This window comes from Pseudochaenichthys georgianus, chromosome 4, assembly GCF_902827115.2.
Source record: "Pseudochaenichthys georgianus chromosome 4, fPseGeo1.2, whole genome shotgun sequence".
Taxonomy (NCBI): domain Eukaryota; kingdom Metazoa; phylum Chordata; class Actinopteri; order Perciformes; family Channichthyidae; genus Pseudochaenichthys; species Pseudochaenichthys georgianus.
The window spans coordinates 22,644,293-22,660,199 of NC_047506.1; the positions used below are offsets into that span (position 1 = coordinate 22,644,293).

Below are 15,907 nucleotides of genomic sequence, written 5' to 3' on the forward strand. Positions count from 1 at the left end.
GAAAACCCTTATTTATTTATTTTTGAACTTTTCGAGGATACAAAACACTTGTAGGATAGTCTTGTGGGTGAAGATTCCCACAGATATTTCCAGTCTTAGCAAGTGCAGTAATTAAACCTTTTCCTTTTAAAAGTGACAGTAACGGAGGAATTATTTTTCTGTATTGTTTTTGTATGGTGTTGCTAATCGTTAATTCCTGCATGGCAGCAACACGTGTTACGCGAGCCATTAGAAACTTCTGAAGTTTAGCCCTGAAAAACTACCAATATTTGATACTATTATCAAAAGATCTAAGGAACTTAAAAAATACTTTTCTCGCAGAAGTGAATTACAAAAGACAGTGTCGTCTTATTTGTGAGCCAGTACTTTAGTATAAAATATGATGGCTTTTATTTGCCTGTTGATTATATGTGCTGTATGATCTTTGTGTTGCTGTGTTTGAGGGAAGTGACTAAGTTGTTTGTGTTGTGTCCCCAGCTGGAAAAGGTACTGCAGCAAGGGGATATTGGGGAGTGTGCTGAGCCCTACATGGTTTTCAAAGAGTCCGATGCTGCCAAGGTAGGATCAGGGTGAATTAAATGTTGAAATGCATTTTGAGGCTAATATAATAATCCTCATACAGATAATTCCTTTTATCCAAAATGTTATCCACATATTCATCAACGTGTCTTTTCCTGTAGAATAAAGAGAAGCTGGATAAGCTCCGCGGACAGTCAGAGCAGTTCTGCCAGCGGCTTGGCCGCTATCGCATGCCTTTCGCCTGGACCGCCATCCACCTGATGAACATTGTGAACAGTGCTGGCAGCCTGGAGAGAGACACGGAGCTGGAGATGAGCCTCTCAGGTGGGACGTTTCACTTTGAACACATCCCTTTGGGTGGTAACTTTAAAAACACAGTATGCATCAAGTGCGGAGGAAAAAGAAAACCTTGGTGAATGTTTTTGCCGACTCACTGTCTCAATGTTGCAGTTCTCTGGGGGCAGAAGAAAATAGACCTGGGAGTCACACAGGAAGATCATGGGCCCAGTCAATACATTACCACACTGTAAAATCTTTATCTAAAATCAACTTTACAACAACAGAGATCAAAACATGCAAAGCAGACAGCGATCCATATTGATCCCTGGTGAGCTATTTTGAGTTTGACCTTTGGTGTTTGTCTAACCTCCGACCTCACAAGGTGTCTTTTAATGCTGACTGTGCTGGCTGCGTGTTCGCTGGACGACAGATAGAAATGTATACACGCTCTGACACATGGGAAAGAAATGTGGGATTATTTGTGAGCCTCCCTAAATCACATCTGTCGACATTCAAAATGTAAACAATTAAAAAGCTTTTATTGTTGTTTTCCCCCTGTTTGCAGAGAGAAAAGGCTCGTGGTCAGAACGGAGGAACTCCAACATCATGGGAAGGCGTTCACTGGAGAGGACCACCAGTGGAGACGAGTCATGCAGTCTGACAGGCTTTAGACCTGCAACACTTACCATCACTAACTTCTTCAAACAGGTCTCCACAACCACATATGTTGTTTAGTAAATACTGTATATCATACACTGCTCTGCTCTATCATTTTGTTTTGGATTTTTACACACTGCACATGTGTGTTTTAGGAAGGGGACAGACTGAGTGATGAGGACTTGTATAAGTTCCTAGCTGACATGAGAAGGCCTTCTTCCGTGCTGAGGAGACTCCGACCCATAACAGGTACAAACTACATTTGAGTTCTTGATGCCCTTGATTATCATCTCTAACCAGTGTTCCATTGAATTGCTGGAAAAATGTATCAATTGAAAAATGAAAAACGTTTTTTTTCTCTTTCCTCTCCTCCCCGTTTACCCAATGACTCCCATTCTGTCCTCTGTGACTGCCACCACAGCCCAGTTGAAGTTGGACATTTCTCCAGCTCCAGAGAACCCTCACTATTGCTTGACCCCTGACCTTCAGCAGGTCAAACCTTACCCAGACAGCCGGGTACGCCCCACCAGGGAGATCCTCGAGTTCCCTCCCAGAGACGTCTATGTGCCAAACACCAAATACAGGTACAGAAAAACTGTGCGTTTGTTTCCCATCTTTCTGTTTAGTATTTGCATTTGTTAAGATAAAGCATTATTGTCAAAACGATTGCAAAAGCCAAAGGCTGTTTTATCTGATTTGACATTCAGGACTAGCTTAATTTGCTTACAAGTGGATTAACACATGCACATATTACATTGAATCAGTTATTGTTGTCTAACTTCCCTTTATGTGTTAAATGATCTGTGGACTACTACAGAGGGATATTCTTACTGTGTATTCAGTAAGAGATGACATTCTCAATCAAAGCCAAAACACACATTCATATGCAGAGACTGCCACTGTGTTTGTTAATGTTCACCTGGTGTAATGTGACGGTGTTGCATCTGAACTGCGATTTCTGCCAAGGTCATTTTGAGAGATGTCTTTAATACCAGACGCTGGTGCTGCTGACATGGCCTTGCTACCACAGGCCTTGTTTATCTGCAGATAACCGTACGCCCCCCTTTTGTAGATTAACTAATGCCAGACATAATTGAGAGCCAGCAGCACTGGCTGAAAGGAAACATGCTGTTGCATTTATTATTCTGATGTGAAAGTTGATTGATAAACCTTTCAAGCATAAATAAATGGCAGCTATACTATATGAGGTCATTGAACCTGAACAGTGATTCTGGAGAGTACAGGCCTTAAGCTGAACAACTTGCCACTTTGTTTTATACTTTGAACTATCACATAGCAGATAACAGCTATATGAAAGCAAGTCCATTTTTTAAGGGGGCTTTTACATTTAGAATTTCTGCTATTATATTGTGTAAGCCAATTTAATACTGCACAACCCACAAGATCGTCAGATCACTATAACCTACACAGCTTGCTGTCTTCAAGTGTGTGAGGTTCCCACACTAAATGACTGACCTTAAAGCCCCTGTCACACTGTCCCGATGGACACACGAATATGGAATTGTGAATTTCGCACGAAGATGGTCCCGAACCACACACGAAGGCAACATTTACATTACATTTAAGACATACAACTGCAACGAAAGTAACACAAACAATTATGTTAAAGTACTATGATACTGTACTGATATCTTCAGACTTTGTTCTTTACTTTATCCGTCTTTATATGTAGAAGATATTAAGTTTTCTCCGTAATGTTATTTCCATAGCAACAACAACTTCCTGTCAACTGTCCTTCAAAATAATATATTATATCCTTTTTAGTTTCACAGAACACAAATTGGGTTATTTACATAATATGTTTACATGATTTTGTTGTGCAATAAAACAACCTGATGGACACACGATAGAAGAAATGTTCAAATTCGGCTGTGATCGTAGCAACATCGGGCCATTCGTGAGGGCATCTTAAGCCATCGTATGACCGCCGGTGGAGTTTCTCAGGCTCCGGCAGCAACTTCGTGAGCGGTGGCAAAATCTTTGGCATGCCAAAATATTGCCGAAGGACCTTGCGAAGGTTCATTTTCGTCTTGAATTCGTGTGTCAATTTTGCCCTTCGTAAGGCCATCGTGAGGGCATCTTGTTATCATCGGTGCCATCGGGCATTCGCCCCGATCAGAGTGAGGGTGAATGCACCGATGATAACACGAAGATGACACGATTTGACAAGATGCCCTCACGAGTGCCTTACGAAGTTGCCGCTCACGAAGTTGCTGCCGGAGCCTGAGAAACTCCACCGGCGGTCATACGATGGCTTAAGATGCCCTCACGAACGGCCCGATGTTGCTACGATCACAGCCGAATTTGAACATTTCCTTTATCGTGTGTCCATCGGGTGTGACAGGGGCTTTAAGAGCAACACATTACAATATCATTTTCCATATGGAATGTGATGGCAGCATTTCACCCTTATGTAACACTAAGATTAAATGAAGGACATTTATTGGCATTCATTTTCTTTTCCTCCTAAATGTATTTGGTTTAATACAAAGTTATAAATCAACACACTATACAAATCTACTTGTGAATTGGTCATTTATTCAAGATCTTTATTTTGACTTCATGAATATGAGGATGTGTTGGTATGAGGAACAGTTAGAGTACAGTTAGTTATTTTGTTATGATGGACAAGAGTCAATATGACTCGATAACAGGAAATGTATGGAAATTATATTTTTCTAGCAATGCCATCATAAATCATTTAATAGCATGAGTATAGTTTAAATACTTAACATAGTAAAAAAAACACAGAACAAACAAAGCAAAAAACTCATCAGTCTGCAGCCAAAGCTTTGTACCTCCACTTTTTGTACTATATATAACTGCTGACGTGCCCCGACTCAACAGATAGTTTTCCATGAAACTAGCGATAAAACAAGATAAAATAACAACATTTTCACTGGAAAAAGTATTGACAGTTTTTGAGATGCTGGAAATGCATTGTTTCTCTTGAACATTGACTTATATAATTCCGATGCCTTACAGTATGTCATAAGTGTTGGTATTTCTGTCTTTAGCTCCTGGGAACATGCAAAAGCGTCACATCACTAAGATAATAAACATTTTTAATAACTCCGTAAACAAATAATTATTAAATACATTTAGGTTCACTGAAATGATAACCAAGAAAGTTTATAGAGTTGCTTAATAATCTCTCCTCACAGTTGTCTTTCCTACTTTAGTACTGTGGCCTTTTGCAGGCGTCACTGAATCAGACTGCTGATGGATCAATATGTCCATTTCGTCAGTGATTGCAGATGTTGCATAATGACACAACTGTCCTTGCTGGGTCACACCCAATAGGTCAATGACCTGTGTGACATGGTTGCATCATTGAGACAGTGCAGCATTTTATGACGTGTGACATTTTGGCCTGTTATCTATTGGTTGGCACCAAACCTCTGACAAAACGCTGCTAAGATACAATCCGTTTAACTAAAAATGTTTATGTGTTACTACACTCCACATCTATAGAACTGTTTGTCTGAGCATTAGATCTTATCAGTGTTTGTATAAAAAAAAGTTTAGTAGTGTGAAAAGGTATGATTTGACGGGTTCACTTGAAGCCGTCAGCTGTCGGGGCCGATCGTAGGGTCATCTTGGTCGTCTTGAGTGAGTATGAGGGCCCTGGGCATGGCTTCCAGTGGATGCCCTTCCTCCTCATAGAGCGTCCTTTTGTCCTCAACCACAAATACCGTCCATTAAGGTTGGTTTCTCTGCAAGCATTAAACCACCAACCACCTGCCAAGGGGTCAGGACAAGAACCATATGTTTTAGAACAACACTCTTTACTACCAAAAAAACATTTCTGATTCAGCTTGGTGGAATGCTTACCTGTGTAACTGCGAGAGCAGTTAGAGTTTCGGTGGTTTTCATTATTTCTGTCCGTTGTGGAGAACCTCATGCCGGTGCTGTTGGCCATGGCATCAGGCAGGTCACCAGAATAGTTGCTGACATACAGGCTGTAGCCCATGGAGGGACCCTCTAGCGTGAAGCGGTACTCAGCCCAGTGGTTCCCCTCCTTCCAGTCCTCCATGTCAACACGCAGGACGTAAGCTCCCTGCTGTGTGAGGCTGTGGATCTTCTTTAGGCCCAACCAGAAGTTCTCTGCATAACACAACAAACCATTTGATATCTTTGTAGGATAGCTATTATTTGAAAACACATGCCTATTCTGTCTGTTTGCAAGGAATCTCTAAAGGTTAACGATGGGTTTGTATAGAACCTTTTTTTTGTGGGAAAAGTCTCTTTGTACAATTTACAAAGGTTTACAAATCAAATGAAATTGGAAATGCGCTGGCTTATACTTTTTCCTAGTATTGATAGTTTCTCTCTCGTAGCTATTTAATTCTATCATTTATCAGTCATACTTTGTCTCTTATAAGCTTAAAGAAACTCATCTGTAATCAGAGCAGACAGGCACGTCTAAACACTAGTTTCCATTTGCCTTTGTTGGACTGCTGCATCAAACTATAATTTTTAACGATTATTTTGGTAGTAACAATTTAATACCATGCCTGCAGGAGCCGCTACGGTGGAATGTTACATGACTGTGTCTATGAAATGATTCAGTCTGACTCTGTAAGTGCTGCAGGGAAAGCTTTGGTTCAGGGTTGATACGTAGCAATCACTATTTCCTATAACCAGCCCAACAGAATGTTATTGCAAATGTACTATTGTAAATATGACAAGTGAAGATAGGTCTAAATTGAAATGTGTATAGTTTTGGCAAAGGGTAACGTTTCCATATTTGAAGTAAATATACTCACTTTCCAGATCTCCAAAGCCTTTTTCATACTTCTCCCATAGCTGTTCAAAATCCAATGAATCATCGACCCTGCGTTGGATAACAGTTGACCCCCCGTCTGTAGAATGGATTAACACAATTCAAGTCCAGTTACTCTTGTACAAGCCACAGAAAAGTTTACACAAGGATCAGGAAGCCTCCTTTTGATAGATAACGTCAATGGGATAAAACCCCATTCTTTGCCCTTATGGATAATCCCTTCCTGTGGCTATCTAGCTAGATAACCTTTGGTTTTTTGGTCCTTGTTGATTTAAAAAAGTGCAACAATTGCATAATTTCCTTGTGTAAATACAAGTGCTTTCTGAATAAAGAAACAGTATTATGATGTTCTCATTTAGTGCTTATATTACTATGGTCTTACCCACCTGAACCCATTTCGCAGTAAACGTTGAATGGTTCAGATTCGCTTGGTTTGATGACATAAATTCCACTGTTTGCCTCTCCTTTGGTAAACAACTCACTGCAGTCCCTTGGCAGGTCTGAAACACAATTAAGAAAATCAAAATGAGTGCATAAAAAGACATTTCATATTCATCTCGACAACTTAAAATGACTGATAATATTTTAAAAATATCTTTACCATTCACATCTAGGTCAGTTGAGTTTCCTGTCAGATATTCAAACATGTCTGCAGGGACTGAATCCATTGGCTTATCGATTGTATCCTGAAAGCTGTCATAGTTAAGCTGCAAGACAATGGAAATAAGATCTGTGAAGTCTAATGAGGTTGTCAGCTTGAAATAGCAGAGTTTCCCTCTCCATGGTCATTTGTCATTTTCCCATAAAGCAACATCTGCATAGATAACATTTAGGACCTCATTACGTTCTCAAAGTGGGCAAAATGTAGTGAAACCCTTTGGAACAGTTGTCTACCTTTTCCTCCAGTCTTTTAATGTTGGTTTTCTGGTTGTCGAGCTGATCGTGCTGCTCCTTCACAGCTACCAGCAGATTGTTGATTGTTTTCTCTTGTGATTCAATCACTTCCTGAAAATACCACAATAAAAACATTTATTGTCCACGCAACATGTGGGCGAATATCAGTTTTTCTTTAGTATTTATTTTCTTTATTGCGTAGAACTTATCAGTTACACAATTGAAAACAAGGGAGAATAAGTCAAGGCAAACAAACTAAAACACACAACTTATTTATAACGTTGCTTTTCTATTGTAATTGTCTCATTATTGTTATATTGACATCATCTTAGTGGAGACACTGCAACAGATGGTTTATCAATCATCTGCATTGTAAGTACAGTAATAGATCATGGTCATAAAACAATGCGTGTTTTTCTTGGACCCATTGCTTTTTCTCAGTGTTGCGTTGATGTTATTCAATTTAGAAAAGTGCAACAAATGCATTTCCATTGATGGCTGGATTTGAGTGAATCTTTTTAAGCCGTTTTCTTTTGCTTGCTTTTATCTTTTATATATATATGCGGAAATCATCCTCTAACTGACCCAATCTTGAATGAGGAACTCTATGAGCTGCTTACCCTGAGTGCTGTGATTTCGCTAAGCTGCTCAGCGGGGATAATCCTCTGCGACAGTCCCTGCAGTCGCTCCTCCAGGTTCCCCACTTTGCTCTGCAGCTGGGTACGCTCCTGAAGGATGCCGTTGATCTTAGAGTTGATTTCCATGGACAGGTTCTTGATCTCCTCATTGTTGGTCTTCAAGAAACTGGTGGTCTTCTTCAGTTCCTCCTCTTCCTCCTTGATCTCAGAGGTTACCACTGAGAGCTGGTAGAAGGAGCGGTCGAAGATGTTCAGCCTTTGGAAGATGTCGTTGATTTGGCCCTTAGTTTTGTGCACAAACTCCCGTAAACTCTGGCCTAGCTGAAGGAGGCCGTTAGCGAGTAGACGGACATCGTCCAGCATAGCAAAACGAGACTTGGCCTCGGCTGGGCTCGCTGCAGTGGTGAGGGCAAAGGTGGGCACGGTGGTGGACTGAGCCCTACCTGAGGTCACCAGGGGAACGGTAGAAGATGAAATAGAAAGAAGCAGCAACAGGCAATAAAGCTTCATCGTGACGTTCTTGTCCAATCCTTGAATATGTTCTAACGACTGCTCCTGCTTTCCTCTACTCAGCACTCCTTCCTCTCCCTCTGCCTCTAGCCCAGACTTCCTTGCTGTTTAAATGAAGTGAGCAGCAGGCTGCCCCGTGTTATATACTGCTCTCCCAGTAGAGGAGGTGGGGATTAGTTGGTCATTACTATGTTTTAGCTCTGTACCCCACCTCCTCCCAAATCCCCCTCGAGCCCTCCCTCTCTGAACAAACAACTCTGAACAAACAAATCACAGCAGTGAGCAAATGACATATGCACCCCACCCCCCTTCTGTACTACCCATTTAACCTCAATCCCCTCTCCATACCACACCCTGCCGACCCTGTTCTCCATCTGTGGTGCAGAGCTTTAGCTGATCAGCAGAATGCCAACAATGGCATCACAGGTTTTTGATGGATCGTCACTCTGATCAATCACCAACCTTATAACCCTGCACACGCACATTGCTCTGATTGATATTGCTGTGTGTAATTAATGCTCTCGGGTTTGATTTAACAGCATGCTGAATCAGCCCTGCACCAGGCTCTCTCTCTCTCTGTCTGACTGTCTCTCTCTCTCTCTCACCCTCCCTCCTTACGCTCTCTTTATGTGGGGAGGAAGTGAGCCTGTCATTAGTGCCCGGGTTGTGCTTCTAGGCATGAATGATGTTGGAGAGTTTGGACAGTGTGTACTCATCATCTCTGTTTTATTGCTTAAGTGTGTCATGCCGTGTGTGAGCATTTGTAATGCCAGCACACATGAGATGGGGAATATAGTTTCCTGATGAGCTTGGAGGTTTCAAAGCAACTTTCCATTGCTCTAAGTCATGTCGTAAAATTACAATCTTTATGGGAAATTCGTAGTAAGTTGTTTCACGCAGACCTGCAATGTTGGTGAAATATGTCCACCTTCAGCCAGGCATGGGGGGAGGAGGTAATCAGCCAAATGACTTGGTGTAGTATTTCATTGGAATATACATATTTACTATTGTGGCACACTGTGTTGCTGGTTCCACAACCTCTGAAGTAAGCATGTCCTGCTCTGCGGCGTGAGAACGCCAAGTAATCATTGCATTTAATGACTAATCAAGGCTCACAATTGGTTCTCCAACTTTTACTATTTTTACTTTTCTTAAATTATATTTCCATTCATCAGTCACTTTGTATATCCAAATACATTGTCATAAACAGCAAAACATACTGGAATATTTGGCTTTGATTTCAAGTGGAAACATGTTTGCTCTCCGGCTGTTACAGTGCACCTTAAAATACCACACAGTCAGTTTAATGAGCTTTCTCTAGTCATTTGCGGTTATAAGGATGGATTACCGCAGGTCTCAGTAATGAGGGTCTGCCTCTGTTTTTATATGGACAGAGCAGAAAGAAAGAGTCCTATGGAAAAGAAAGATTTGGCCACAGACTGAGTGAATGTGCCAGGAATTTGCTTGAGCAGCATAAAGCTGGTAATGATATACAACATCAGTCATGCCAGCCCAGTGGTTAGCGTTGTGGTTAGGCAGCAAGGGAGTTTCAATCTGAATCTGGGGCCAGTGTATGTGGAGCTGCCATGTTCTGCTCAAGTTATAATTTAGCTGGCCGTTTAAATAACGGGATATCCTTGATGGACAGCTATTTTTGTTTTTTATCTGTTATATAATTTAATTTGATTCAAATTCCTAATTGTCAATCTCTAGCTTTACTTTTTCCTACTATGCATACTCTCAGTTATCCCTGAGATATTCTTTTGTACTGTTTTCTAGGTATTCTTATTCTGTACATTGATCACCTCTTATGTTGACCTCTGGGTGAAAGGACTGCTCAGATGTGCTGTGAGCCAGTCCTTTATGGTGTTATACCTTTGTCCAGCCACCCATCCTTTGTTTATCACAAGCTGAAAATAAAAATGATGTTCACTCAATATTGTAACACCTTATTGACTGGGTATGTATGTTTGTATTGAGTTAATTATTTATGAGTGTAAACCCAGTTCTAAATAAAATTGAGGTGCTCTTCTCAGCACCTTCACCAATATTGTGTTGTCCACTAAATGGCAGACTCACTATTTATTTACTATTCCTTGTCTCCATACTCTGAATTGCTAGAGTGGGATAATTTCATCTGGCCTCCTTTTGAGAAACGTAGTTTTCAAACAATGACTCTCTTCCCTAATGTAGCCCCTGTACCAGTAGCTGTCATCTTACAGCTGCTCGATTATGGCAAAAATCATAATCTCGATTATTTGGGTCAATAATTGATATCACGATTATTAAAAACGATTATCCATTTACTTTGAAAACATCAATTTCCTGGTGAAAAAAAATGTGAACAGTATGTTTTTAACAGTTGATTACCCTGAACTTTAAGTATAACTCAACTGAAAAACCAATAATAAAAAAATTTTATAAAAAAAAAAAGTAATAATAAAAAAATAATCGTTTTATTTCGATTATGTTGTTTTCGTAATCGTTGCAAGCCATAATTGTAATTGCGATTAAAATACGATTTAATTGAGCAGCCCTATCGTACAGGGTGTATTGGTAGTTCACAGTATTTATGGGTACTTATTAACCAAACAGGAATCTGATGAGCTGAGCTGACCAATGAACTGATACTTCCTCACCGTACATATATGGGGATTTATCAGATTTTCCACAGCGAGGCCATCTATTTCTATTTAAATTGAACAACACACTTTAGAGCTGCCAGTGTTATTGCTAGGACCTGCTGGATGGAGGGGAGGAGAACAAGGGAAGGATTGTAATCAGACCAAATAGATTCCCACGCTTCCCTGTCAGTTGTGGTTCCAGCTGTGGTCTCTGTGGGGCCGGCCCCCACAGACCCCACTACGTCACTGCGGTTTGTCAGCTGATCCCGAGATTCCCGGGCCTCCTCCCACTTCCCAGCAGTGTAGTGTTTTTGAGAGTAAAGTACTATTACTCTAGCTTACAACAATGACAACAAAAATCAGGACTGTAGAATATGCCAACTTCTTTGAGAATTTATGAAATGTTAATTCTAATAAATGGTCCATCTTATTTCTTATCATGAACAATTTCATTTTTTTTTTAAACTAACAAGAGACATATTAACCAAAGCCCACCATAACAATTATGACAGGAGAAAGTGCTACTTTCCATATTATTTTAGACACTATAACATTAATTGAGTTTTGTTTCTGATGCTTTTGTTGTGTATGTCAGAACAAGATATTGAGATTTTTATTTGCCATTACTTCAATAACTTAATTTATGAATGACCTTGTTTTTCTCTCTTTGTGTGTGTCTTTTAGGAATCTGTTGTATGTGAACCCTCAGAGTCTCAACTTTGCAAACCGCCAAGGCTCTGCCCGCAACATCACCAGTTAAAGTGCAATTTAATGAATGGAGAGGACCCAAACAATGCAATGCCGGTACGCTATGATGTCATTACATAGAATAAAACAAATATGTGTTCATATAGTCTAGTTAGTCATCCTACTTGTCTTCTTACTGGTATATTTCATATACTCTAGGTGATATTTGGGGAAGTCAGCTGTGCAGATTTTGCTAAAGAAGCCTATACTACTGTGGTGTACCATAACAGGTAAGTCTATTAACACTTTCTAAAGAGTGCTGTAATGGAGATTGAATGCAGTTTAAAACAACACTAATCAAATATCCCATCATAGCTTAGTAGCAATAACCTATTTTCATTTTGTTCAGATGTTAGCATCATTACTCAGGATTTATGTGATGACATATCTTGGCAATGGTGAGCTATGAAAATCTGACATGCTTAGCCTTTAACCCACATGGTCTCCAGTTATTGTCATGGAATTGGTGGGATGAAAAATGAAAAGATCTAATATCCTCCTTTAATTTAACATCTACTTTTAAGTGTCCATCACCCAACCATAATGGTATTCATTAAAGAGAAGCTGGGGTCGACCGTCTAGATATTGTCAAGTGGGTGTCCTTGGCACACGTATCTTCCATCTCTAAGAGCTCATGGGTCTCTAATATTTTATCACCACTATCTGGTGTTTTTTACGACTACAGCCATTTGTCATATGTCACCTGGGGGCGGTCACACCTTCAGGCGAAATTAATCAACCTGTGAACAATGTACACCAGGTCAAACATGCGTCAGGACTTAATTCAGCCCGGCAATTCACTCTGAAGCAGCACAATATTTATTTTCTCAGAACTCTTAAAGTAAAAAATTGAGAAAGGAAATGACAGGAAAATAAAACAAATCTTTTTTATAAGAAGTGTTTTATAATCTGGAAAGCTTCCACCATATTGCTTGTATCTGCTTTTGGCTTTGGAGTCATTTAGTCTGCCAGTAACCCATTAGCTTTACCGCTGCGATAAAAATTGCTCTTAGTGCTATTCCTCTTTGAGGGATTTTCTTCTTCTGTCCATCCAAATTAGAGCACTTCTATTCCAGTTTTAGTCATGTTAAGCCTTAAGACAATCCTGGTGGGTGTCATAAGACCTGAGGCCTGTACTACGAAGCTGGTTCAACCTAACCTAGATATGTTTGAGTTAGCCGGTTGGCCCAATCCAAAACATAGGCGCTCTCGCTAAACTGTACTACGACGCTGGGTTATCAAGTGGATCGCTCAAGCCAGCCGTGTCCTATCTTTGCGTGCGCGTTCACATGAAAGGGGTGGTATTTGGAGCATTCGACCAATCACAAACATGGACAAGCGTACTGACAGCGCAGCGCATCATACTTCCTGAATGAAAAGTCAACTATATAATTAGACAAATATGAAGACGTTAAACTTTAAACATCCATGACTTAAACACTTTATCCAGGATCAAAGCCACAGAGCTGCACCTGCAAGGTGAATACAGCTGGTAACAGAACAAGTGTCTGAATGCGTACATTCACAGGTTTATGATATCACTGCCCCGTCTAAGACACGATCTGACTTTAATTACATTTGACTCGAGTGTTTCGTCAACTTAATGTGTTGCTTAAAATAATACTTCTGCATACAGTATGTGACACTGTGAGTGTTGCACGGCCAGATACGGCTCAGCTGACTCAGATAAGGAAATATATGATGTGATATGAATGATAATGGGACACATCGACGTCTGCACTCACAGTGGACTGTACGTAATGTTACTTTGATCCAGTTACTTATGTTGTGGCAGATATTTAATTAAGCTTTCTTAATCTTAACGCTAATGTTATAATAGTCAGATTGCTCTGAAGATGGAGGTGATATTCTATTCATTTTCACGTTCACACAGTCGGTGATTTTTGCCGCCCGTCTTTCCTGCAACGTTAATTTTTCTGTATTTCCTTTCTCCTGTAATATGACTTGATTGCTTTAAACTCCGCACACTGAGCTCTGATTGGTCAGCAGGCGGTGCTTTCACTGAGTTGATCTCTTAGCCTGCAACCTAACCAGCTCCGAAGCAGGCTAGCCATTCAGCATAAGTTACCATGGAGATCTAGCCCGCTAAGAAGTGAACCAGCGTCGTAGGACCGGACATCCAGAGTTTTCCCTGAAGTTAGCTCGCTAAGCGAAAATCCTGCTTCGTAGTACAGGCCTCTGCTGTAGATATGTGTTGTTTATTTCTCCACGCTGGTCTACAGACAAAGTTTCCTTCTGTGTGTGTTATGTAGTTTCTCTCTTTACTGATCCTCTGACTTCCGCTATGAACTCCTGTCATGTCTTGTGACACAGATTCCCAAGTTATTCATAGACTCAGCAGGAAATAGAATATATGGAGATCTTAATTAATGTGCATACATTTCAAATGGTGGTGGCTAGCAGTTAACGGTGCTAACAACAACAACAACAACAACAACAACAGCAACAGGGCAAACAACGGCCACATTGCTGACAGAGTGGAATGCTTTTGACGTGGCAGCATAAACGATGGTCTGACCTTTCTACGTTGTTCCAAAACAAATCTTTTTTAATTGGTTGCCATTTCTAATATATTAATATAATGAACATAAAGTAACAAAACAAAATGTTAATTGTTGTAAACAGATCCCCTGACTTTCATGATGAGATCAAGATCAAGCTGCCTGCCTCCCTGTCGGACCACCACCACATTCTCTTCACCTTTTACCACATCAGCTGCCAGCAGAAGCAGAACACACCACTGGAGACCCCTGTGGGATACACGGTGGGTAACAGACTATTTGCACTTTCACTACTGCAATGTTCCTGCGGGCATTGAAACTGAATCATGTTTATTACCAAGCGCACACTCTCTAGTTGTCCTTTAGAGAAATATGCAATTCAAAATCTGTACTAAATGAAAAAGAAAAACATCCTGTGTTCTCTTTTGATTTTATTTGTGTCTCCCTCTCTCTGTAGTGGATCCCCATGCTGCAGAACGGGCGTCTGCGGACGGGCCATTTCTGTCTGCCCGTGTCTCTAGAGAAACCACCACAATCCTACTCTGTTCTCTCACCAGATGTAAGACCGTTTTTACAGTATTGGGCCATTTATCTGTAAAGAATATAATGTAATAATGTATAATGTAATGTAATCTGTCTGTAAAGAAAGTATGAATTTAAAAAGATGTATTTCAAACGGGCAGCCATAATGTTTTTTGATGTTTGCAGTTTTTGCTTCACATATCCTCAGTTATTTTTAGTGCATGTTAAAGAATTGGTGTGCATGATGTCTGTGTTTTAGAGTAAGCTTTGTAATATAAAAAAGATTGAGGGGAATAAAAGCCTTTCAAATGCCCCAGCCTTTAAACCTTTTTGATTCAAGCTACATTTTAACCTTCTACCCAAAGTTACTTATTGTCAATTTTCGCTACTTGTAAAATGCTCCTTTTGCCAATGCAGCTCAGATTTACTCTGATATTGTTGTTCTTCAGGTTGCTCTCCCAGGGATGAAGTGGGTGGACAACCATCGAGGAGTTTTCAATGTGGAAGTGGTGTCTGTTTCAACCATCCACACACAGGTAACAATACTGTATACATTAGTTTTTACTTATCGTGCTTTTCAGGATTTTGGAATTAACCTTCTTCTCCTATTACCTTAACTGATGAAGAGGAGCTGTGTATATTAAAATATCAGTTGCTGTAGAATACTTTTCCTAAGCCTTACACACAGGTTAACATTTAAAAGGTAATATTTTATTGAAGAAAGAAATACACAGTGTTCTCGCATTTAGATGAATTCCTCCACAGCACCAGTTCATTAGTGGTTGAAGCTCGTCTCTGCAGTAATTTACTGAGCTCTACTCCATCGCTGTGTCGGCTGGGGTGTGGAGGGCTTGACTGTGGTCCCTAGGAGCCTAACTGGGACTAATGTGCTCATAAATCACTGCTCCTGGCGCAGATTAGACCTGCTGGATTCTCCTGTGTTCTTGTAGTAACGTTCGTTTTGTGGTTTCAACTTGGTGAGCCAACTTACAGACGAGTAGATCCAAGCTTACTTTTGTTTGTCGACTTCCTTCCCCCCGTTTTTTCTTTACCTTTAACACTGTAATATATTAGTCCTCTAAGCTTTTTGTTTTTGCCTTATTTTCTTTGAATACATCTTCTCTTCTGTTCTGTTACCATCTGTAGCTGTTTATATGCCCTTTCCTGCATTTGTTTTGCCAACCATGT

The 15,907-nt window shown here is 40.3% G+C and overlaps 2 protein-coding genes across 2 annotated transcripts in view; one reads left to right on the top strand and one right to left on the bottom strand.

Annotated features, from left to right (window-relative positions):
* Positions 1-15,907, top strand: part of dock7 (dedicator of cytokinesis 7) — a 52,090-nt gene that overhangs the window by 6,773 nt on the left and 29,410 nt on the right. Inside the window, 11 exon segments of the mRNA XM_034080894.1 lie at positions 478-558; positions 681-843; positions 1,364-1,506; positions 1,611-1,704; positions 1,877-2,039; positions 11,613-11,682; positions 11,685-11,732; positions 11,835-11,905; positions 14,322-14,460; positions 14,655-14,756; positions 15,169-15,255. Of these exon segments, the coding sequence (XP_033936785.1) occupies positions 478-558; positions 681-843; positions 1,364-1,506; positions 1,611-1,704; positions 1,877-2,039; positions 11,613-11,682; positions 11,685-11,732; positions 11,835-11,905; positions 14,322-14,460; positions 14,655-14,756; positions 15,169-15,255 (1,161 nt within the window).
* Positions 3,995-8,400, bottom strand: angptl3 (angiopoietin-like 3). The gene is made up of 7 exons (XM_034080893.1): positions 7,777-8,400; positions 7,157-7,267; positions 6,864-6,969; positions 6,649-6,762; positions 6,246-6,341; positions 5,311-5,583; positions 3,995-5,217 (listed from the first exon to the last, which is right to left on the bottom strand). Exons 1-7 carry the CDS (start codon positions 8,302-8,304, stop codon positions 5,033-5,035), a joined length of 1,413 nt encoding a protein of 470 aa, XP_033936784.1. The 5' UTR covers positions 8,305-8,400; the 3' UTR covers positions 3,995-5,032.

Excerpts from the sequence above, each read along its gene's own strand:
- angptl3 (XM_034080893.1), bottom strand. The coding sequence starts at position 8,304 with ATGAAGCTTTATTGCCTGTTGCTGCTTCTTTCTATTTCATCTTCTACC. Across the intron at positions 6,342-6,648 it reads TTACTGCGAAATGGGTTCAG|ACGGGGGGTCAACTGTTATC; the intron begins GTGGGTAAGACC and ends TCCATTCTACAG. Across the intron at positions 5,218-5,310 it reads CTGCTCTCGCAGTTACACAG|GTGGTTGGTGGTTTAATGCT; the intron begins GTAAGCATTCCA and ends ACCCCTTGGCAG.